Genomic DNA, 23279 nt, shown 5'->3' with positions numbered 1-23279 from the left:
ATCATTGCTTGCTTGAGCAGTGGTTGGTAAAAGCTTCTCAAAGAGTTGTTAATTTCAAAATAAGAGTTTCAGTATTTTCCAGGAACATGTAAGCATGCCATTTTTGCTGGAGATGATGCTGGCCACAAGTCCTGACAACCAGTTTCAAAACCTCTCCCAGCTACTGAATCCAATCTGTGTTTTACCACAGTTTGGGTAGTGTGGTGGAAATACTATTTTAGATTTGTCCCAAGAAAAGGCAGTAGTAAATTTGGTCAAGAGGCTGTGCTGTCTGCCTGGAACTTGGAAAAACTATGGAGACAAACTTCTGCCTCTTCACTGTTGTTTTATTGAGCTTTGGAAATGGGTGTTTTGCTGGCTGGTGGAGGTGCATTGATGGGAACTTGTAGAAGCAGATCTTCTGTGCTCGATCAAGTAGAATTCTTCAGACATTAAAGAAGACAGATTAATTTGGTCTTCAGACTAATAATTGCCTCATCAATATAAGATTAACACATTTCCTGGTCTTGATTTCTGTAGCTGTGTGTGTAGGTTGAAATAGACTTTGTAAGACAACTGAAGGTATCTTTAAGTGCCCTGGAGCTGTGATCTGCTGTAATATTGAATTAAATACTTCGCTTTAGGAAACAGATGGGAGATGATGATGTGGTAGATTAATAAGAATAATTAACGTGATTTGAAATACTTGAAGAATCATTTCTAAAATATACTGATCTAATCATGTCTTGGCTTACCATTGAATTTTTTGAGAGGAACCAGTATAATCCAATTAAAATTAGATCAGGAGATTGTACCTATAGTTGGTTGTTTGTTTGGGTTTTTTTCATTAGTGGTCTGAAAACTATGATTATGCCTGTGATGGTTTGGGGATTTTTTGGTAGATATACTTGTAATTTATTTCTTTATTTAAAGCTAAAAGCAGACGGCAATCAAAACCATATAAGCCTAAAAAAATTATTAAAATGGAAGGAAAGATTGTCATATCTACAGCGTGCAATAATGGGAGCAGTTCTGTAATTTCCAAAGATGGAGAACTCTACATGTTTGGAAAAGATGCCATTTACTCTGATAGTACAAGTAAGTTAATATTGGTCTTTTGCATTATTTTTCAGCTGAAGTAATTGAAATTAGTATGGAAGTTTTTAGCCCATGAAAAGTTGTTTGTGTGTTTCTTAATATATTTCTGACATTCTGTTGATTCAGACAAATATGACAGAATGGGTAGAAAAAGGTAGTTTCCAAAAGTTCTGTAACATAATTTAGCATCAGTGGTGACAAATATCCAAAGTAATTCTTCCACTAAGGAGAAGGAAAAAAAAAATCACTTGTGTTAATCTGGCACAAGAAGGCCACACAGGGGGAAGTCACAGAAATAAGATGTGCTTTGGTATGAACAAGGGCTGCTGGAAGCTAAGCCTTAATGTCCTTCTCTGCTCATAATGTAGCAGGGGAGCCTGTACACCACAGTTTAAGTAAAATATAATGAAATAAACTCCAATGGCTTTATGATTCCTTTAGAATTCTTTTTCAAAAATATGTGATTCACAGTAGTTTTAGGTTTGCTTTTGGATTTTCATTTTTTGTAGGACAAGTGGCCTAGGCCTAGTTCTTCGTTCACTTTTTATTCTAACACTTGTTTTTTATATCTGTTTTTCTCCCGTGCTATAAATTTTAAAATTATCAGTATCCACTAACAATTTTGTTACATCGAGTTTCCTTCTTGGCTAGAGAGTGCAATTTTTCACCCAAGTGTTTTATGTCTTACAGGTTTAGTAACAGATTTGAAAGGTCATTTTGTGACTCAAGTAGCCATGGGCAAAGCTCACACCTGTGTGTTAATGAAGAATGGAGAAGTTTGGACATTTGGAGTAAATAATAAAGGACAGTGTGGACGAGACACAGGCTCTATGAGCCAGGGAGGAAAAGGTATGGGACCTTGATTATTTTTTTTTAGGTTTTTTTTTTAACTTTTCATTTGCATGCAAATATCAGAAGTGAAAACAAAGCTAAACATTTTTTATAAAATGTAATTCCAACACTAAAGTTTGAATACATGCAACATGATCAGATATTTCCAAAAAGTCTCTGTGCTGGCTGAGCAGGCAAATGAGACATTCCTAGTCATTCCTTTTAAAACCTGATCTCTGTGAGTTCTTCAGAGCTTCAGCAGTTCATAGACACGTAGAATAGTTGGAGGTGGAAGCAGTCTTTTAAAGGTCATTTAGTGCAACCCCCCTGGCAACGAGCAGGGTCATCTTCAGCTAGATCAGGTTACTCAGAGCCTTGTCCAACCTGTCCTTACCTCTCTGAGTAACCAGAACCCTCTCTGTTGGTCTCAGAAAGCAAGAATTTCTTATTTCAATATTTTAATTAGGTTTTGGAGTTGAGAACATGGCAACAGCGATGGATGAAGATCTGGAAGAAGAACTGGATGAAAAAGATGAGAAGTCCATGATGTGTCCTCCAGGCATGCATAAATGGAAGCTGGAGCAGTGTATGGTGTGCACTGTATGTGGGGATTGCACGGGCTATGGAGCCAGCTGTGTTAGCAGCGGCCGTCCTGATAGAGTACCTGGAGGGTAAGCACATGTGTGGGGCTGTGCCTGGTGCAGTGGGTTGGATGGCTAAAGCACTTCCTGAATGTGAACTGAGTTGGAGTTTCCATTTAAAGTAACTTTATAGCTAAATATATGGTAGTATGTGCTTTTAAAATCAGAAACGGCTTAAAATTTCTGTAAATAGCTTCTGCCTGCAGGTGATTTAGTTTTACAAACTGATTTCTTACTTTGGCATCTAGTTCTTTACTAGAAGCTGTTGGATGTGAACACCAATATAATTTCTGTGTCATGACAGAGCTGCTGGCTTAGGATAACTTTCTTCATCCTCTCATGGACATTTATCTTGCTTTTCAAGTTGCCATTATCTGTTACTTCTTAGTTGAGCTGCAGGAGGGCCACTGTGTGACCGTTACTATTTCTTCAGCATTTTGTGTGCTCATTGTTTCCTTGTTCATGTTTTCATGTGGTATACATTAAATTGAAGAAAGAAAATTAGTTCTGAGAAGTCAGATAGTGTAAGGCACCATGCAGCAGCAGCTAGGATTTAAATTAGCTGTCCTTCCTGTTTATCTCAGGAAAACTTGCATGTCCACAGATAGAACAAAGTAATAATCTATGTTTTAATTACAAGGGCATCAGTAATGCACAAAAATAAAGATAGTGATAAAGCAACTCTGTTTGCTGCAGAATCTGTGGCTGTGGCTCAGGTGAGTCAGGCTGTGCTGTGTGTGGCTGCTGCAAGGCATGTGCTAGAGAACTGGATGGCCAGGAAGCAAGGCAAAGAGGAATCCTTGATGCTGTAAAAGAGATGATACCTTTAGATCTCTTGCTGGGTAAGTAATATGAAATTAGCAAAAAGGCTTTTAATTCTCATTTTTACTGTACCTGTTTTTTTTCCCTATTGTTATCCAGTACATTTGTTTACACACTTTGTTACAGGACAATTTTAGTGTAATATTGTTAAAATGGTGCTTAACAGTCAGATTTATTTACTGGTGATACAGCAAAGTGGGATCATTCTGTTAAGTGAACTGTTCAATGTTCACCCTTACTATAGTCACCTGTGCTACTTTGTGACCTGTGCAGTTACAATATTAGTGTTGATACTACAAAGTTGTTCTTGTCCTTTTTGATATCCTGAAAAATTTCTATAATGTTTTTATCAGGATTTAAGCATTCTTAAACTAAAGCTTTTTAGGAGAGAATGGAGATAACCATGACAACACATAACTACATATATGTATATGCCTAAGTACTATTTAGTGATGTTGGAATAGTCAGATTCATGAAAACCAGGAAATTAGGAGATAAAGGTTAGAACTCCTCAAAATTTACTCAAATCCTTATTATTGCCAGGGCCATGTAAAGGTTTTCAGTTTTCATTTCCTTAACTTCTTTTGGGTTATTGCCACCACAACAATTTTAAAGATAAATTTACTTATTTTTTTTAATCTATTTAGCTGTCCCTGTTCCTGGAGTTAATATTGAAGAACACCTTCAGCTGCGACAAGAAGAAAAGCGGCAGCGTGTAATTAGGAGACATAGATTGGAAGAAGGAAGAGGTGAGTGACTTATCAAGAAGGGCCTTAAATAGCTTAAGAAACTTCTGAGTCTGTTTTCTGAGAGTGAAAATAGTCTTCCTCCATTGAGCCTGTACAGTGATCAAACTAAATCAGGACCTAAGATGATAGTTCATTATGTAGCATGCTTTTAGAAAATGTGCAAAATCTGTGTTTAACAAAGTCTACACATATGATTCAGAATTTTAATGATGAAAGGAGCACTTTATATCACTTACACAGGTCAATTTTGTGGTTTTTTTCCTAGTTTAATGGTTGTTTTAGGATCTACATTTTAAAAAACATTTATTTGAAGAGAGGATTACAAGCCTGTCCCATGCTATTTACCTATTATATGAATTAGGTAATATAATATAATATAATATCGTAATATAATTACTATAATAAATTATTCCATTTCTGTTCTGTAATAGTAGACAGAATTTTCTTTTATAAAATGAAGTTTTCTGTATTTGCATAACGTGAGAATATTGACAGACTGAATTAAAAAAACAAAACACCATTGCAGCATTTCAAAATTTTATGTTTTATCTACTTTGTTGCTGATTTTCCACACAAACAATAATCTACATTAAGAACTTCACAGTAGTCTTTGTGTTCTAAAATACCTCAGTGTCTTGTCAAATTAAATATGAGAAATTTAGACTGATGTAACCTGTCACATTTTTGTAAAGCATGATGATGTGGTTGCTAAGATTTTTGTGTGTCGAGAAGAGGAATAACTTACTGGGACATATGTTCTTTCAAGTTCCTGCAGTTTTAGTAAATACCACTTTGATTCTTCTTTTATGTATTAGATACTGGTTTTACTTGAATACAAAATGTGCCTTGTAATCCAAATTATTCCCTAGACTGTGCCAGTGAATCTTGTTATGTGAATTGTGTCTTTATTTCATTTTAGTAAGAAATTGCTGGTTTTAGCCACAAATAAAGAGCAACGCGAAAGAGAAGTCTTGCAGTTGCCTGTGCATATGGAAAAGGATGGAATATTTATTTTTCTTTGCATCTTTGTGGCTAATTTTAGCTGTGAAGTAAAAAGAGGAAGCCTTTGTTTAGGTCATGTCAGAGCTGCTGCATGCTGCTGGCAAATATTGGGTGCGGCTAACAATTTTTTATTGGAACCTAATTAAATGCCCAGGCATTATTGAAAGGTGCTGCTGTTCAGATCATCAGTGATGACAGAGCTGGGAGGTAGATTTCAGTTAAAAGAAAAAAGAGTGGCAGAGAAAAATTTACATTTGCTTCTATTTCTGTGGTTAGAAGTAGAACCAGAGCAGCTTATCCCTTCTGTATGCCATCTGTTTCAAAAAGCAAAAAAAAAGATCACTTGAGCAGTAGCAGGAATGTACTCTTATGGTTGGTTTTATAGATGTTTGGGTGGAAGGAGGTTGTAGCCAGGTGGGGATTGGTCTCTTCTCCCAGGCAACCAGTTACAGGACAGGAGGACACAGTCTTATGCTGCACTAGGGGAGGTTTAGGCTGGACATTTGGAAGAATTTCTTCACAGAAAGGGTGATTGGGAATGGGAATGGGCTGCCCAGGGAGGTGATGGAGACACTATCCCTGGAGGTGTTTAAAGGGAAGACTGAATGTGGCATCTAGTACCATGGTCTAGTTGACTTGGGGTGTTTGATCATTGGTTGGACTTGATCTCAAAGGTCTTTTCCAACCTAGTTGATCCTGTGGTTCTGTATAGGGACTGTAGCTGAAAAGATACTGTTATCCAGCTTGTTGCACTCATTTGTGTTACATTTTCTAAAGAGCATTGAAATCCCATACCTGTGTAGCTGTGTGAGGTAGTGGGTCTGGAGGGGTTGGAGATTAGTCTCCTGTTTTGGTTCAGAAAAACTTCTTGTGATAAAGCTGGGAGCAGTGTTTCACAAATACTTAGAGATCTTGTTTTATATAATCAAGTATGAATATTGGATTTGATAATCAATCTTTATTTGCATAATCAGATCAAAGAGCTTTTTTGCTTCTCCATCCAAATGCTGAAGTTTTTCATTAATGAGTTGGTGCAAAGAGTAGCACCATTCTTGATAACTCTTACGATGCTGCTCTTTTCATGAGAGAACAAGAGCATTCAAATAATCTACTAGATTTTTTGTGCAAAAGGTTTTGCAGTCTGATAAAACATAGCTGTAACAATGTTAAAAGAACAGGCAGGTTACTTGTTGCTTAGTTTTCCCAAGGGTTTTAGTATTTGTGCATATGGAACTGAACAAATCCATGCTAATGAAGTAGCTATTTGGAGATCCAGAGAGAACTTTCAGTTTTCTGAAAACACTGCTTAGTCAGTTAAAGGCTGGACCAGCTCTCTGGGGCCTTTCCTTAAGGTACACAATGTTTAGTTTGTCAGGATTCTGGATTATTTAGTGTGTTAATGTGTGTTTTGTCTTTTATAAGAAACAAAGCATGTATAGTTTATGGCCTTCAAGACTGGGATTCATCACTGACTGTAGCTGCAGTCTTTTAAGTTCCTGTTGGTGACCTTTATTCAATACAAATATTTTCAGTAAATATTGTATGTCTTGCAAACAAGAGAAAAGCTTTAAAAATACAGGAGTATTTCTTCCTAAAACAGTCATAGAAATAAAACAAAAAATCACAAAGAAACCTCTCACCTGAATGTGTTGAAATAGGACTTAGGTTTAGGAGAGAGGTGTAAGAGCAAAAGTGCTGGGATTATACTAATTTTTAAGTTGTCTAATTGTTTGTGTTTCATTCAAAGCTCCAGACTTTAGTCCTGTTACAATGACCTGTGATACAAAAACATGTTCTTGGGGTCCACTTGAATTAAGAGTAAAAGTGATAGTCACGTCTTTAGGTGTGACAATCACTTAATTTCTCCCCAAGATCACTTGTGATCTCTTGTATTGAAGAAGATAAGAATGTTCATCTTAATTTGCATTTATCTGAAAATACTAACTCTGAATTTGAATGTTCTGGGTAGAAGTAGCTGTTGCTAATAGCTACAATGTCTATGACCTGGTGTTACTGTTCAGTGTTACTGGCACAAGCAATTAACTCATTTCTCACACATGATCCAAGTAGCCTGCCACTGTTGTAAGGGACTTGTATACATGCAGCTCAGCAACAGCACACTAAGTAACTTCAGAAATTTAAAGTGCTTAGGCTGAAGATTTCTTTGTTTTTTTATATTGAAATGAGTCGCAACCTATAGTTTGTAATGGAACTGTAACCAGCTAATAATTTTTATTTTTTGAATCAGTTATTTATGTTGCTGTATTCAAGAAAGAAATTCTGCTTTAGTGGCAAAAAATAAATCCTTTAAATTAATAGTGGGTAAAAAGTGTTTGTTTGGGATAATCAACTATTAGAAAAAATTATAAGTTCCTTAATATTTATTATAGTTCTTTGCTCTTTTCTGCACACAAGTGACTGTGACAAGCAGTGAAGAGGGCTCAAAACCAATTCTACATTTTTGAGTTGGGTGTATGAGCTTCTGAGAAATAAAGCCAGCTGTATTCATCACAGCTTCTATGCTAAATCATAATATCTCAATATAATTATTGATGGAATTATCTCAGCTCTTCACTGTCTCTGTTTTTCTGGTGAGAAGTGAAGGAGCTGATTTTCCATATGGTGAAGTGGTTTTTGTTTATCAGGCTGTTTTGGGGCTTGATGAGAATGATGCGAGACGAATATGGAAATAGTTGCACTTCATTATTTTCTGTGGCAGCAAGGAAGTTTTATATGTTAGAATGTTCAGAACATGGTTAATTCTTTTTTCTTTCCTATGAAACTGTTTTTTTTTTTCATCATGGGGGCATTAAATTGCCTTAATGGATTACTGAAATCTGTGGGCCACATCTGCAATTAATGTAATGAACCTAAGACTAGCATTTTCTGAGAGAGCTAATCTGGAAAGCTGTTTATGACACTTTCAGATTGGTATTTGAAGTAATAGATGTTGGTATAGTCAAAGATTTCAATTTATCACTTGAAGATAATTCTGGGGGATTTTTTCCGAAGGCAAGGAAAATGTTAAAATAGCTTTTTCAACTATATTTAACTATTAACTATAATAACTATTAACTATAATAAGCTAAAAACCATAGGCATGGTTCTCAATACAGCAATAATAAATGGTCTCATGCTTCGCTGGTATTTCACTACAACTCTTTCTCAGCCTATGATGTAAAAACCTCAAGATGATCATTACTGAGATGCAGATTTGGTGTGTAATTAAGCAAGGTTTAGCTTTTGATGCCCTAACAGAAAAGGAAAATTAATTTTCATCAGTCTTATCCTACTTGCAACAACAAAGAACCCACAGAAAATTGATTAATTTTAGTCCAAGCTGCTCTGTTTTAAGACAATATAATCTGAGGCTGCCTAGATTTGGGCATTTTTTCATTTTCCTGAAGTGTAACTGATTGAGTTACTTCAGTGATTAGTTTTACCATGGTAGGGTAAGTATCATACAAATCTGTTTAACATCTGCACAAGCCACTCTGAGCTTGGCATCTCCTTGTCTGCTCAACATGTACCTAAACACACAGCAGAACTGTCTGTGTTAGTGTAATATTGAATGCAATATTACTTAGTAAATAATTGTGCAGCTTCTTTTTATGCTTTTAGTTAAATGTTTGTTTTGATGCTTTCAGGATTACTTTTGTTTCAATGTTTTTTAAGCAAACCAAAACCACTCAAAACCCCCTACCTTTTCACTTGAAATAATATTGAATTCACAAATGACTTTTTGAGAATGCTTTCAAGGGAAAGCTGTGGGGTTTTGCCCCTAATGACCATCAGGTATGGTTCTGTGAAGTTAAATTGTTACACTTGTGTCTGTGATTCCTTTGTGAAAGAGCTAATTATTGTTAATAAAACTGATGTTTAAAGTAAAAATATTTATATTATAGTTTCAGAAATCAGATTTGTAGTAGACACCATGACACAGTTCTGGTTAATATTTGCTGTTTTAATTTACTTCATGTATTTATATGCAGAAATTAATATTTTATGTTTATTTAACAATACATACAAAGTGAAGTATTCAGAAGGGTGAAAGGATCCAAATTAAGATTATCATAAACCTTACTTCCATCTCATTCTCTTATTACTGCCACATTGCCCTGCATGCTTGTGTTGGCTAGTGTGCATCTTTTTCCCCTTTAAAAGACCTTAATTTTTCTTCCATACCTATTTGCACAATTTAAATGTTGCCTTAAGACTGCAGGAAGAGACATGTATCCTGTCTTTTTTGACAATGTTTTGAACAAAAGAAGCAAACTGCAATTAACCTTAGTGCCTGCACATGACATTCTCCATGAATGTTTTTGCCTTAATGATAAATTGCTAGTCATATTTGGAAAAATAGAGATTTTTATTTAACATACCATAATTATTAGCCCTGCCTCATAAGAATATTAAATTTTGTTTCCTTTAAGGCTTTATAGGTGGGACATTATCTCCCTATAATGTTTTCTGCTTGTAGTGGTACTGAAGTAAAGCATTTGTCTCTAATTCCATTTTCTGAAATATTTTTCTCAAAATTTGCAACCTGTTGACCTATTAAGATGGGTAATTTCCTATATTAGGGTTTTATCTTCCTGTTTTATTACTGAAAACCAAACAAAACACAGCACCCCAAAAATTGCTTGGTCTCTTTCAAGAAGCCAAAAATAGATTTTTACAACAGAGGGTGTGATCCAACCTAGGACTTAGCTCTGCAACCTGAATTTATACTACTTTTCTGTATGTATGTGTCGTCATGTACTATTTTTTCAGGTAGCCTGCTGTGTTCAGTGCACTGATGCAGAAGTCAGCATTTGGGATAATTGATTTCAGTCTCCTGCAATCACAGCTTGCCAAATAGCATTTGTTTAGGGTGAGGTACTAGAAGAAATCAAAGTCTGTTATATAAAATCAAACATTAAACTCCTTCTTAGCTGTATCTAAGATCTTAGATGACCAAGAATACCAAAGCACATTAAATGCATGTAGAATGAAATAATTCTATACATTTTTCTGAAATCCACTGCATTATTTAATAAATGCATTCTGTGTTGAGAAAATGAAATTATTTCTGTGGTTAAATAGATTTTTTTTTAATCCTTTGAATTCCCTGTGAAACAATGTCCATTTTGCAAAGTCTGGACCAAGAAAGGAAAGCTAGTCTTCACATTTCAGCTAGGGCTGTTCAGCATCTCAGCTCAGCTATGGAAAAACAGTCTGGGAAGGGAGGGAGTGAATGTCATTTTGCATCATACAGGCTGATGGCTGATTTAAAATAGCTCTGTAGTCTACCAGTGACTCCTCTGCTTATTTCTGTCACTTGATCTTCTAAAGTAGAGACTAGTAATAGATTGTTATTCCCCATGCAGATCTATCTTAGAGGCTTCTGAAGCACTTTTCCAAATAATACTCTGCAGAAATTTTTTGAACAAATTAAAGACGATATCTAATGCATGACTGGATTGTTCCACCAAAATATTCCCAGCACCTAAACTTTGATCCCTTCATACAGGCAACCTCAGATGTGAGCAGAAAGCAATTCATGGTCTCCATGAATTGTTGTAGCGTATTGTTGCCTGTGTTATTTGGAGGGAGAGGGAGGTACTTTGCACCTTGCCAGCAGATGACCAAGAAGGCAGACATCACAATGCAATCTAAATGTAGATGTTTTTTTATTTAATTTTTCCTATTCTATTATGATCATTTTGCAGATTTAGCATGCACAAAAACCTGAAGGAGATAAGATATGTTACATGGATTTGTGTACAAATTCCTGTGAAATGGCAATCTGTTGCATTTAAGTTTATTTTGGATTCAAGTTCTGTACACAGTGGTAAATGTAGAGTGTATAGGAATATCCAGAAGCAAAGATAATTCCTGCATGGGTCAGAAGGTTAGATTGTCACAGAATTGTCACGTTGACTAGGAGAGTGTGATTCAGATGAGTAACTTGGAAACTAATGGCAGGTATGTGCTAGGGCATGCTGGAGCTGACAGCCTCTTATGCTTATAAAACATCCTCTGTCTTACAAATCTCCTATAGTACTTTTGCTCACCCTACTGTACTTCACTTCTGTCCTCCTGAAATTCTCTTTTGTTACCTTTGCTCTTAGCACTGAAATGCCAAAGGCTGCCTTCAGGGCTGTATCTTGTTCCCTGCATTGTTGTGCAAACATGTTTTGGAGCTTCAGAGTGTTTGCCTAAGTTATCTAGAGATCACTCAGTCACCTACAAATATTTTAGATCTACACTCTTCAAGCCACGCTCTTTGCAGTCCTTGCATCTCTTTTTGCAACTTTGCTGATCTGACTTTCACTTGTGCATGTTGTCCTGTCCATTCTCTATTTCTTCAGATTTTAATTTCATTAGAAACTTTCCAGTAAGTCCCACCACTTTTCCCTTTTTTTCTCATGTTCTTCATTTGCCTTTCCTCTGTATCATTTGTCCTTGAGACATTTTTAGCTTTCATAATCTGCTTGTCATTCATCTCTTCCTCTTTTTGCTTTTTCCTGGTGTGCCTCAGGATACTCCTTGCTATATTGCCTCACTTGGTAAGAGACAAAATATTTTGTAGTTTTTTGTGTTAAGTCAGAACTTTGTAATGTAGAATACTAAACACAACAAGTGGTTTGGCAGAAAGCAATGTTTACCAAAAATGTATCTATTAAATGGAAGTTTGAATTCAGAGGAGACTGAAAAGGGGGAATACAACAGCAAGGCAATTGAAGGAGGAAACTGCGAGATGAAGGTAAATCAAAAGCAAATGATGATCCTTGATTAGGAGAAGGAGCTCTGAATTAGTAAGAAGATGAAGATATCTTCTGGAATAGAGTCCAAATGAATGCAATAGAACAAAAATAAAAATCCTATGCTGTGTGCAAAAACAAACATGACTGAGGAAGTTTTGGGTCATTATATTCCCTAGCACATGTGTGAACCTCTAACCTAGACAGTAGTGTATTTTTAAAACATTTTTCATTTTGTTTTTTAAGTGAATGATAAAATTTGGGAGCTTCTCTCTATGAAGGAAATTTCTTCATCTGAAAGTTCTAAAGCTATATAGATTTGGCCTAAGTTTTGCTTAGATGTCTATCCATGCTTTTTAGTATTAGTGAAGAGGTGATGGTATAAAATTGACAGCAGAAAACCTGAGGCAATGGGCATTTATTAAAAGTTAACCTACACTGTGTTCTTAATAAAGTTTAGCTAAGGAATGAAAGTATCAATGAATTTGCAGAAAAAGGAGGAATATTTGTATTCTAAGTTTTGCTTAAGTGGTTTATAACACAACAGCCTGATTGGGGTGCTTTTGTTTACTGTTCGTGGAGGGGCTGGATTTCGGAACCTGTGGAACTGAGTATCACTTGGCAGAATTTGTTCTGATCCATGGTTTCTGTTGAATATGAGACTTCTGAAAGGACAAAAAGTGTTAAAAAATTTCATGGTGACATATTTAATGTATAAAACAGGAGAAATACAAATTTAAGAAACAAATTCCTTGTCCATTACCTGGGCCTCAGTTAAGCATAGTACCTCACTGCCTAAGTCTAGATTTTTAAAAAGGAAAAGCAGTCTGGAAAAAAAAATTAAAAGCGTGTATCATTGCTTTTTTAAAATCAAATCTTCTCTTGAAGACCTTTAAATAGATTGAAAAATATTTTCAAAATAAATGAATTTCAAAATTACTAAGAAGATAACAAAAGAGTCATATGATTTGAATAACTTTCTTCATGAAACATGGAACTTTTGCTTTAAGAGTTATACCTCTACATCTTCAATATAGTAATTGCAAACAAGTTTGCGGTGGTGGTTTTTAAATTTAGCAGTTATATTATGACCTTGTTCCAAATCAATATTTTGAATGCTATATTGTAGGATTTAAGGCATGGTAATTATTCTTTTTATCTTTTAAAGGCAATAATGGGTATTTGCTATCAAATTTTACTGTAATGTGAGTGTATTTCCATTGCTTGCAGTACAGTTGCATACTTAGAAATTCAGGTAAAACTATCATTGTGGGATGTTTTTTGGTTTTTTGCATAAGTTATCAAGGCATGGCAACTTTCTTATATTTTAAGGTCTTTTGAATTTAAGAAAACAAGTTTATAATTGTTATTCTTTTTGGTTTTTTCATTGCTTTTAATTTGAATTTTGTTTGACACACTGTTTCCATTTTGTGAGCTTTCCTATGCATGTGCAAAATGTTTCTCCTCAGGCCCCCTTGTAATTCCTGGTCCTATTTTTATGAACCACCGAGAACAGGCTCTAGCCAGAATCAGACTCTCTCCAGCACCGCTAAAGCATAAACGGGACAAGCACAAAGGTATTTGGTCTTCCTTATTGACTAGGGTGGAAATAAACCCAGCCTCCCAGTCACTTCTTCCAGATGCTGCATCTGTCTTTTCAAAGAACTGCACAAAATGAATTCTGCCTTTTCTTCCTGTTAGTATCTTGTTACCTGAGGAGAAAGAAAACACATTTAAGTGTTGACCTTTCTTTAGAAGTCTACGTGTTCATTAGTCCACGTCACCTTTGGTTTTTTTTCCCCTTTTCTTTTTTGTGAAATATGCATTGTCTTTATCTGTGTCTTCTCTCATTTCTAATGCTGTCTCATTTTTAAGGTTCTTTATTTTTACTGTAGGAAACATAACATGTTAGAGTGACTCAAGATTGTTGCATTGCATTTGTGGCTTTTGTCCTTTTGTGTTGTTTATTTGGGGTTTTTACTTAAACATACCAGTTCTAGGCTTGATAATTCTGGCATAAATCTTCTGATAGGTATGTTACCTTTCAACAAGGCCTTTTTAGGGGTGAAATACTTGAAATAATGTAAGCATTACTTTTTGCTAACTTTGAATGGGGAGACTACAAATAAAAATAAACACTTTTCTCTTGAGCTAAATGGTTTGATAGAGTACAGGTATGGAGGTGTCTTGATATTTTAGACAGTTTTGTATGTCTGGTAAGCCAGTTCCTTATATCTTCAATTTCAAAGTGTGCCATTTGTTCAGATATAAATGACTTAAATGTTTCTTAGAAAGAAATAGTGTATTACTAACTGAACTTACTGAAGTTGAGCTGTCTCAAATCTGATTGTAGTTTGTATATATCTGTGTATTGATGTGTCTGTACGTACATTATTTATATACAGAAGATAAATATGTAAAATGGAGGTTAGAGACCTGGTCAAAGTAGGAAGCTCCTAAAAATGGCGAACCCAGAATGTTTCAACTCTTTTATAAAGAACAGCTAAACATTAAAAGAGTTAGAATGGCATTTCAGTTGAATTAGTGGAAGTTACTGATTGTGTTTGGCATGTGTGCAAACAAACTGTATATCAGTTTGAAGCCTTATGGGATAAAATTTCAGTGTATGTGGATGATGGGCTTACTGAGTTCTGAACATACTGGATCGTGAAATCATTTTAAGTTTAATTTATGGAAATGAAAGCAAAATTTGATACTTTGAATCTGCATAACATTCAGTCTTTGGAATGCATATTGTCTGAGCTTTAAGTCTTGATGGACTTAGAATAACCTATCAAAATCTCACTGGAGAGGTTGCCTGTTGAAAAAGCACATAATGAATTTAAGTGTTATGTGAGTGGCAGTTTGCTGATGGGCATTATTCTTGAGCTGGATACTGCTGCTAGTTGTACTGCAAACCCTTGACTCCAGAGGCAAGTGCATAAAGGAGTATGCTTGTCCTGCTTACATCTGTGCCTTTTTGGCATGTGTTAGTTGTTGGAACTCATTTCAGACCAAGTATCTCCTTACAAGAGCTGTATTCATTAGTGTCAGTTTGAGGCTTATGTTGCCTTTTGGAGCTGTAAGAACAGTATAAAGGTCTGTGTTGTGCTGGAAGACTTTGGTCAGATATGCCCTATAGAAATGAACATTTCTTTTTCTTTAAGGAAGGCTATATGGAAGGAAATACTCAGTTTATTTTAGTTCTTTGTGTTTTATAGTAAACAGATAAGGAGGTTTTAAGTAAACTTTTAGGCCATTCTCTGCCTCAGGAGACTGCTTTTCAAAAGACAGCCATAAATTTGACTAGGAACTAGAAATACCCCTTAACTTCTCAAAGAGATTCCAAGGGGAAGAGGAAAACTGGTGAAGTGGGTTGTTATCCGAGTAACAGGCAAGGTGAGAATTGTGAAAAAGATAATGTATATTTTTTATCTTAGAAGGCATGCCTCTCTTCTTGAAGAAGAATGTAAAAGCAATAATAGAGCAGAGATAAAAGGACATTATCACATTGAAATCAGCAAATTATTTGAACATGATGCTTTCCAGATTGTCCTTCTTCCTTCAGGTGTTTCTGCTGTAGTAGTCTTCTTCACGCCAACCAGACCTTCAGGATCTTTAGGCGAGGAATGTTTAGTTCAGCTGGTAGTACTGATAAGGCCAGTACTAAACTTGCTGGTTGCCACTTCTCTGCTTGCAGCTGCAGAACTTCTCTTGATAATGATACTTAAACTTGAATGTGGACAGCTTCCTCAGGACTTCTTCAGACAATTATTGTCTACTATAAAAGGTGTATTTGATATGTACTTGTACATATTGTCAAACCATGGAGTCGTGGCATGATTTGGATTGGAAGGGACCTTAAAGATTATCCAGTCCCAACCCCCTTGACATGGACAGGGACACCTTCCATTAGATCAGGTTGCTCAAAGCTCCATCCAGCCTGGCTTAGAGCACTTCCAGAGGTAGGGCATGCTTGAATTCTCTGTGCAGCGTGTTGCAGTGCTTCATCACCCTCAGAGTGAAGAATTTTTTCATAATAATCCACGTGTCTGTCACTTGTGCAATTCATCTGTTTGGTTGTTCAGTTGAAAACTCCTTCAGTTTCATTGAAACAGCAGGTTTTTTAGAAATCTTGCCATTGTCATTTACTCTTTTCACATTTATAGGGTCTGCATATCAAGGGCATTGTTACTGCAAAAACTGCATAATTAACCGTACTCTTCCTGATCTGTGTCTTCTGTGTCTTTGACAATTATTAATAGAAGGGATTAGGTATGACATGTTTAGTATTCATGGAGTGGTTTGGCACTAAGAAGAAAAATGAACTTGAGTTTCATTCTTACTCTTTAATAATAGTGAGTTTCTTTAATTTAGTGAGTTTCCAGTCTACATCTCCAGTCCCTGGGGATTCCCATAACTGAGCATCTTAGTAAAAAGTGATGCCTGGAGACGATACCTAGAACAGGGGTTAGACAGGCTAGACAATGTTAAAGGAATAAAGTAGATATTTATTGAAAAGGCCTTCAAAGGATACCTTGGGCAGTACAAGAACCTGGCTGTGCCTCCACTCAAGAGAACTCTGAGTTATGAATTTTCACAATTTTATATGTTTTGGTCCATTTCCATTATTGGGGTTAATTGTCCAATTACAGCTTCAGATCATGAAGTCCCATCCTCCCAGTTTGCTCTCCTCAGTTCGCTGCTGTTTGTACTTTTTGTGTCTGAAGCTGCAACGGTGTCCTCGGTTCTCAGGCTGGAAAAGGATGGTTTTGTCTAACTAAACTGTGAAGAGAACTTTATATGAAGTTCAGAGTTATAGACTAATGCAGTACAGCATCTGGAAAGTATGAAAACTAAAACTTAAAGCATAAAAGATTAATGAAAGTCTGTAAACTCAACTGCAGAAATGAACTGAATAGAAATAAAAAACAAAGAAACAAAGTAAGCTTCTTTGGTCATCTAAGATTCAGCAGTTTGAATGCCACCTTTTCCCTGTATTTGGAAGTAGTGGTAAACATGCTAAGGAAACAAATACCCTCAAAACTGCTAGAACTAGATGAAGCTGAATCTGCATGGATGGAACAAGATATAGGTCAACCATTTTGCAAATACTAAGAGAAAATTACCAGACGTTCAAGAAAACTTACTTGGAATTTACTTTTTAACTTTTTGACTAAGATACCATGTGAAGGACAGAGTAGTTGAAGCACTAATTGGAGTGAGACAGCTGACAATGAAAAACCTACATCTAAGACTGAGTTTATAATTAGAATGTGAGTTTGTTATCACTTTATTATACATGTTATGCTCTTGTGGTTCTGCATATCTTATTTCACCTATAAGCTCAAGTAAGCTTTGTAGCAACCTCTAAAGAATCTAGCAGACTTACTTTTTGTGCTGCCCTCATGTGGATGATTTCCACAGACAGAGTATATTCCTTTTCCCTCTGCACTGTATCTGTAAAATTGGTTACAGGTATTTTAGCTGCAGCCTGGGGTAAATAGCCAAGAAGCTGCAGACACGGGCTGATTAGTTGAAGTAATGTTGTATATAAAGTCTGTAAATTATGGCACTCAGAACACCCTGTGAGAGTTGAACATCACAGAGACTAACCAGTAACTTGACCAATATGCTTTATTTGGGTGATTGCTGCTGAACAGAACCAAGATTTGTTGGCATGTGATGTGATATGAAGAGACAGTTAATGTAAGAATTCTTAATATGCAATCATATTCCATTAATGCTTTTCATCTGTGGGGTATTTAACATCTTTAGTAGTGCTTCTTCCCTCCTCCAAAGATGGATGGTAAGTGAGAAATGGAGTATCACCATCCTTGCTGTTGGAGAAGGCTAACAAAATGCTTTTCCTCTGGTCTCGGCCAAGCAAGGTTGCCCCATATATTTCTGTAATGATGCTGGGCTTGGTTTTTTTTGCCAGAAGATGTCTCATTTAAAGCTTAGTACTTTACTTGCTATTGAGTCTGAATAGGCTTTTCCTTTGTTCCTGGAAAGTAGTGGTTTTTGTGGCAGCAATGTGAGCCAAGAGAACTTCTAAGCATGTTTAATGGCAGAGGAAAATAATTTTCAGGAATTAAGAATTTTCTGAGAGGTAGTGGAGATTGGTTGGTTTTATTTGCAGTTCTCTCTCCTTCCTTTTCCAACTTTGAGACATCAGACATGAAAACCCGTCATTGTGAAGTTTTTCATGGAGCACTCCCTCTTTGTTGACAGCAGAAAGTACTTTTCCTTGGAGTTTTCCTGTGTCTCAGAGAGATGGAGTCAGAGGTGCTGTTCAGTGGTACTCCAGTTGGAGAACACTGGAGATACTAACTTTCTCTGCTTAAAGGTGCCAATGTATCCAACAATAAGAGCTTCTGCTTCAGTGGGCTTTTTATGCTTCTCTTTCAGGAACAGTTATTCTGATATTACATTTGATGAAATTAAAAAGTGCACAGTTGTTTGAAGGAAAACAAATGTGTATCTCCCTAGTTACAGTTGTTCCCTGAGACATGCAAATAAGCTTTCAGCATCCACTTTTGACTCACTTTTTAATAAAAAACTTTGACTGTTTGAAAATAATGGAAGGAAAGAGGATGAGACAGTTTATTTGCAGCCTTATCTCTAAGTGTAACTTCTAGCCAGTGCTGCTGGAAAAATATGATAGGTATTGGCCATGTAATGGAGTAACAGATAAACACTGTAGTCCAGAAATATTGCTCTAAAAGTAAGCAATGATATAATGATATTCTATTTGGCTTTGTGTATTTTGGTCAAAGACCTTTTTTTTTTCCTAAACAAGACTAGCTGTTTTAGTTGCAAGAATGTTGTTGGAGCGCACATAAATTATCACGTGCTTATCAAGTTTTGAAGATCCAAACAATTCAAAGCTCTTGAGACAGTTACTAACCATGCAAAGAAGGCTGACAGGAATTCCATTTTCAGTTTAAAAATTTCACACTTGAGCAAAGTAAGATATTCATGAAGGATAGTTGCTTCTATTCCTGCATTCTTAGAGCCTTTAAGAAGTTGGCTTTGGAAATTGGAAGCGCCAACTTTGTAGAACATTATCCTTTAGAATAAATTTATTGCTCAGATACGTAATTGCAAAACTTGTTTCATGTGAATGTACTTGTCTCTGCATCTTGCACACTAATACTTAGTATTTCCTCTAGGGAAGTACTGTTATGCTTTCATTTGCAACATTGGAGAAAATGGGGCTAGATCTTGAATCAAGTTTTATTTTATGGTAGTATCACATTTATCAACTGAGATAACAGGAATCCCCAACTTTTTATTAATTTTTAAGCCCTTTAGAGCAGGATATTTTTCTTTCAGTGAGGCAGAAATGCACATGTGCCTCTTTAAGTTTCTGCAGATCACTTGATCCGCTGCTGCCGCATTTTGCTAATGTGACTGCCTGGGTGACATGGTTGCTGTATGCCCAGTGTGTTTCATTGGAAGTGCATGCAGCCAGGACACATTCTTACTGGACATGTGTATTTCTGACAGATGATTAATCAAGTGCATGTGGGAGAGCTCATATTTTTTATTAGCCAGCAGTGTCTGAGGGAGGAAGGGATACAGGGGCCACAGGTAGACTTCCAGAATAATCAGCTGGTTTTGTGCTCCTGTCTGAAAAACTTGTATGAGTTTCAGATTGGGAAGCAGTAAGCAGACTGCTTGCTGAATGAATAATTCTGGGGGCAATATCAGCTGCTAGAACCACTCCTGGTTACTTTGGCATATAGAGTTCAATGCTAAAGTAGACGTAAAAAGTTCAAAGGTACTGTATTTGAGATGTAGTAAAACTTGACTAAAATACTGTGAGCTGCTTAAGGCAGAATTATGGGACTAAAAGGGAAACTGTAATTTTGAGGGGGTTGTTGTTCAATGATGATTCTGTCTCCTTATATTTCCTTATGCTACCAATACAATTGTGAAAAAAAAAAAAAGCTGCACAGAGACCTTCAGAGACACTTCTTCGAATTTGTGTACAGTCTCGTAGTACACAACCTCAAAAATGCCATGGCAATTCTGAGAGACAAGTTTTCCTAATCACATCTCCATTTCACATGTATCCAGTATGTAGTGCATGTTTCAAAGGGGTACTTTACCTATGCTTTTAAACCTAATTCTTCAAAACCATTAGTAACTTTACACACTGTTCTTTACAGATGCGAACTACATGCAGATTCATATAATTTCTGTACTCAAGTCATCACTAGAAAATAGCTTTGTTCTTTGAACAGTAAGATTTTTAAAAACTGACATATAATGGAAGTGTGAAAAGACTTTTCTGTAGTAGCAGTTCCTCTGCAATAAAAAGAAAAATTTGACCAATATGTATCAAATCAGAATTATATTAAAAATTTTTCTAAGTCTGTAATTACTGTGCTTCACAGAGGGAATAATGAAGTCCTGAAGTTTAGACTTCCACTGATGAATATTCAAGAAAACATGTTGAAATTCTAAGTAGAGATGTAAATTTAACAATACCTTGAATTCTTTGAGAAGCAACTGTTAGGAAACATTTTTATTTCTGGAGAGGATGGTAGCTTGCAAGAAAATTGGGAATAACACATTGCACTTCAGTGCTTTTGTCCAATGTGAAGGCAGTTTGGCTTTAGGAATCAATAATGCACTTCATACTTACTGAACTCATACATAATTACTAGAAGAAATCACAGAAATGATGTCTAAAGATGCATGGAAGCAGACAGGAAACAGGCTCTGGGTGAGTTGTCTGCATTGTTAGAAATGAGCTGTGTAAGTAATTGTCACCTACTTAGAACAGGGGTTCTGTGGCTGAATTGGAGTCAAGTAAACTCCTTAAAGAGTAGTAATTGGAAAAGATAGACTAGGCTATGCCTGTTAAGTCTAACTACAGTGTTTCCTACTTACTAATGCTGCCTTACCGAAGAATGAAAGTGATGGCTTTTAAGCAAAGCTTCTGAAGTTTGCATTTTCTGTTTCGCTGGTTCCTTTTGTCTGCTCACTGGCTAGTTTCTGCTTTAGAGGATCTTTTCCAGTGTGTACCTTTATAGAGCATTATTTAAAAATAGTTTCTGTCATATTCCATATCTGCTTTGATGCCGCGTTTTGAGCTCTTTTGCTACTCTGTGAATTCTCTCTTCTACCTTACAAGAGGTGGAGTGGGGAGTTACTATTCTTGTTCTATTCATTCTTCTAATATAAATTTATTAGAATGCATAGTATATAATTGTAAGTCTTGTTTATAGATGGAAGTGGAGAAAGAGGTGAGAAGGATGCCAGCAAAATCACAACATATCCACCGGGGGCTGTCCGCTTTGACTGTGAGCTGCGAGCTGTACAAGTCAGTTGTGGATTTCACCATTCAGGTAAAAACAAATCAATGTTAATTATTATAATAGAGAGGGTTTTTTTTTAAGGTTGTCATACGTGTCTTCACTGCTTTGTGTTCAATTTTTTAAAGTGGATGTATGCAGGAGTGCTAAAAGCTGAAAACATGGCAGGGTGAGTTTGTCACATCTCAGACAATCACACCATGTGCCTAAGAGTATTGTCCAAACACTTCATGAACTCTGTCAGGCTTCTGTGACCCCATCCCTGTGGAGCTTATTGCAGTGTCCAGCTACCCTCTGGGTGAAGAACCTTTTCGCAATATCCAGCCTAAACCTTCCCTGACATATTTTATGCCATTTTATTACAGGCTAAAGTAAGATCACCACCCAAATCCTCACATCACCTCCCTTATTCCAGCAATGAAAGGTATCTGACTGTCCTTTAGCAGTGAAAAGGGCTATAAGTATCATATACTGAGTTATATCAGAGCTTGTAAGCAATTTTGGATTCAATTTAAAACATCTGTATGGCAGAGCTCTACTCCTGCATAGAGGTGCTCGTTGTTTTGGGTTGTGGAAATCTGATCTGGATCTCTTGGGAATCAGAAGCTGCAACTCAGAAGGGTAACCAGGACTGGTGCAGTGCCATGTCATGTGTGTATGTCAGAAAAATATTTTGTTGTTTTTCAGTGGTTTTGATGGAAAATGGTGATGTTTACACATTTGGATATGGGCAGCATGGTCAACTTGGACATGGTGATGTTAATTCCAGGTAAGCTGGTAATCAAAGGACGTGATTGTGTATTACTGTACTGCTGCATAAGAAATGGCTACGTTTCTAGTTCTCTGTAGCTAGCAAGTGTGAAAATTCAAATATAAGACGAAATAAAGTTGAAGAGGTCTTGTTCTGCACTTACTCCCCATAACCTCCTGAATATCGATGTAATAACAGTACTCCTGTACTGTATGAGTAATTTATTTAAAGCATGAAATCTTCTGTGCATAGTTATTAGCTTGCTTTGATAATAGTTTGAAAGACTTCTGTCTCTTTAATTCTCCCTGCATCAATGAGAATTACATTGATACCTCATTTAGATTTCATTATTTTTGTAGAATACTACATATACAAAAATTAAAATAGTGTGATATTGTAAACCTAGATGAGCCTGTTCCTGTTAAATCAGCAATAAGAGTTCACAGAATATTCACAGAATCACAGAATGTTCTGTGTTGGCCGGGATCCACAAGGATTGTGTCCAACTCCTAAGTGAATGGCCTGTGTGGGGATGAAATCCACAACCTTGGTGTTACTAGCACTGTGCTCTGACCAGCTGAGCTAATCTCAATTCAGTTATCATGAAGTCTCATTTGATGTTCATCAGTTATCTCCCAAATGAAGTCCCTAAGCTTTGGTCTCAGCAGCATTTTGTAGTCACTTGTTTTGGGTCTTGTCAGAAGAGTGATGTGTGCTTTCACTGTGGTCAGTGGATATAGAGAAATCAACAGAGCATGGACAGGTATTTGACTAAGCAGCCACTGCTTACATGCTTTAGGTGTGGTGTGCTTAGTAGCTCTGTAAATCTGATTTCCATTGACTACAGTGAGAGCATACATAACTAAATATAGATGTCTTTAATGTGAAGCTCAATCTCACCCTTGGGATCTCATGCTTAGAGTCACATCTTTTCATTAAAGTAAATAAAAAATCATTGTCCTGCTGTAAGAGGAAATGTGATTTAGGTCTTTGGACATGTACATATGCCATATAATGCACACAATGGAGGTTTCTATAGTAGGAATCTTTGAGATTTTGTGTATGTAATGCTCAGTATCCTTATGTAAAAGGCATACAGAGCAGAGCATCCATGACCTGTCTTCAGTTCTCTTGTTTCTTTTGTAGCAGTCAGGTGAAAATTACTGTACATCTATCCTCCTAATCTCTTTGGAGACTTCAAAACTCTTTCTTTTGTCAAGTTCCTGAAGAAATCTTCATCATCTTAAAACTTGCATTGGATTCACTATGCCAAAGGGCAAGAGGGAAGAAAGAAAGTGTACTGGAAATATTGCCTTATATTGGCTGCTGTG

At 36.3% G+C, this 23279-nt stretch overlaps 1 protein-coding gene across 15 annotated transcripts in view; it reads left to right on the top strand.

Annotated features, from left to right (window-relative positions):
- Positions 1-23279, top strand: part of MYCBP2 (MYC binding protein 2) — a 172972-nt gene that overhangs the window by 47205 nt on the left and 102488 nt on the right. For 13 of the 15 annotated variants that reach the window (XM_063149479.1, XM_063149491.1, XM_063149494.1 and 10 more), the window contains exons 13-20: positions 913-1077; positions 1768-1926; positions 2375-2579; positions 3246-3391; positions 4019-4120; positions 13338-13445; positions 21111-21230; positions 21885-21966. In XM_063149479.1, the coding sequence (XP_063005549.1) occupies positions 913-1077; positions 1768-1926; positions 2375-2579; positions 3246-3391; positions 4019-4120; positions 13338-13445; positions 21111-21230; positions 21885-21966 (1087 nt within the window). Of the gene's footprint in view, positions 1-912; positions 1078-1767; positions 1927-2374; positions 2580-3245; positions 3392-4018; positions 4121-13337; positions 13446-21110; positions 21231-21884; positions 21967-23279 lie in introns of those variants that run through there. The other 2 variants (XM_063149485.1, XM_063149493.1) reach the window with 2 other exon arrangements.

This window comes from Melospiza melodia, chromosome 2 (assembly GCF_035770615.1).
Source record: "Melospiza melodia melodia isolate bMelMel2 chromosome 2, bMelMel2.pri, whole genome shotgun sequence".
In the NCBI taxonomy this organism is placed as follows: domain Eukaryota; kingdom Metazoa; phylum Chordata; class Aves; order Passeriformes; family Passerellidae; genus Melospiza; species Melospiza melodia.
Note: the sequence above shows the minus strand (reverse complement) of the source record. Positions and strands in the feature narration are given on the sequence as shown.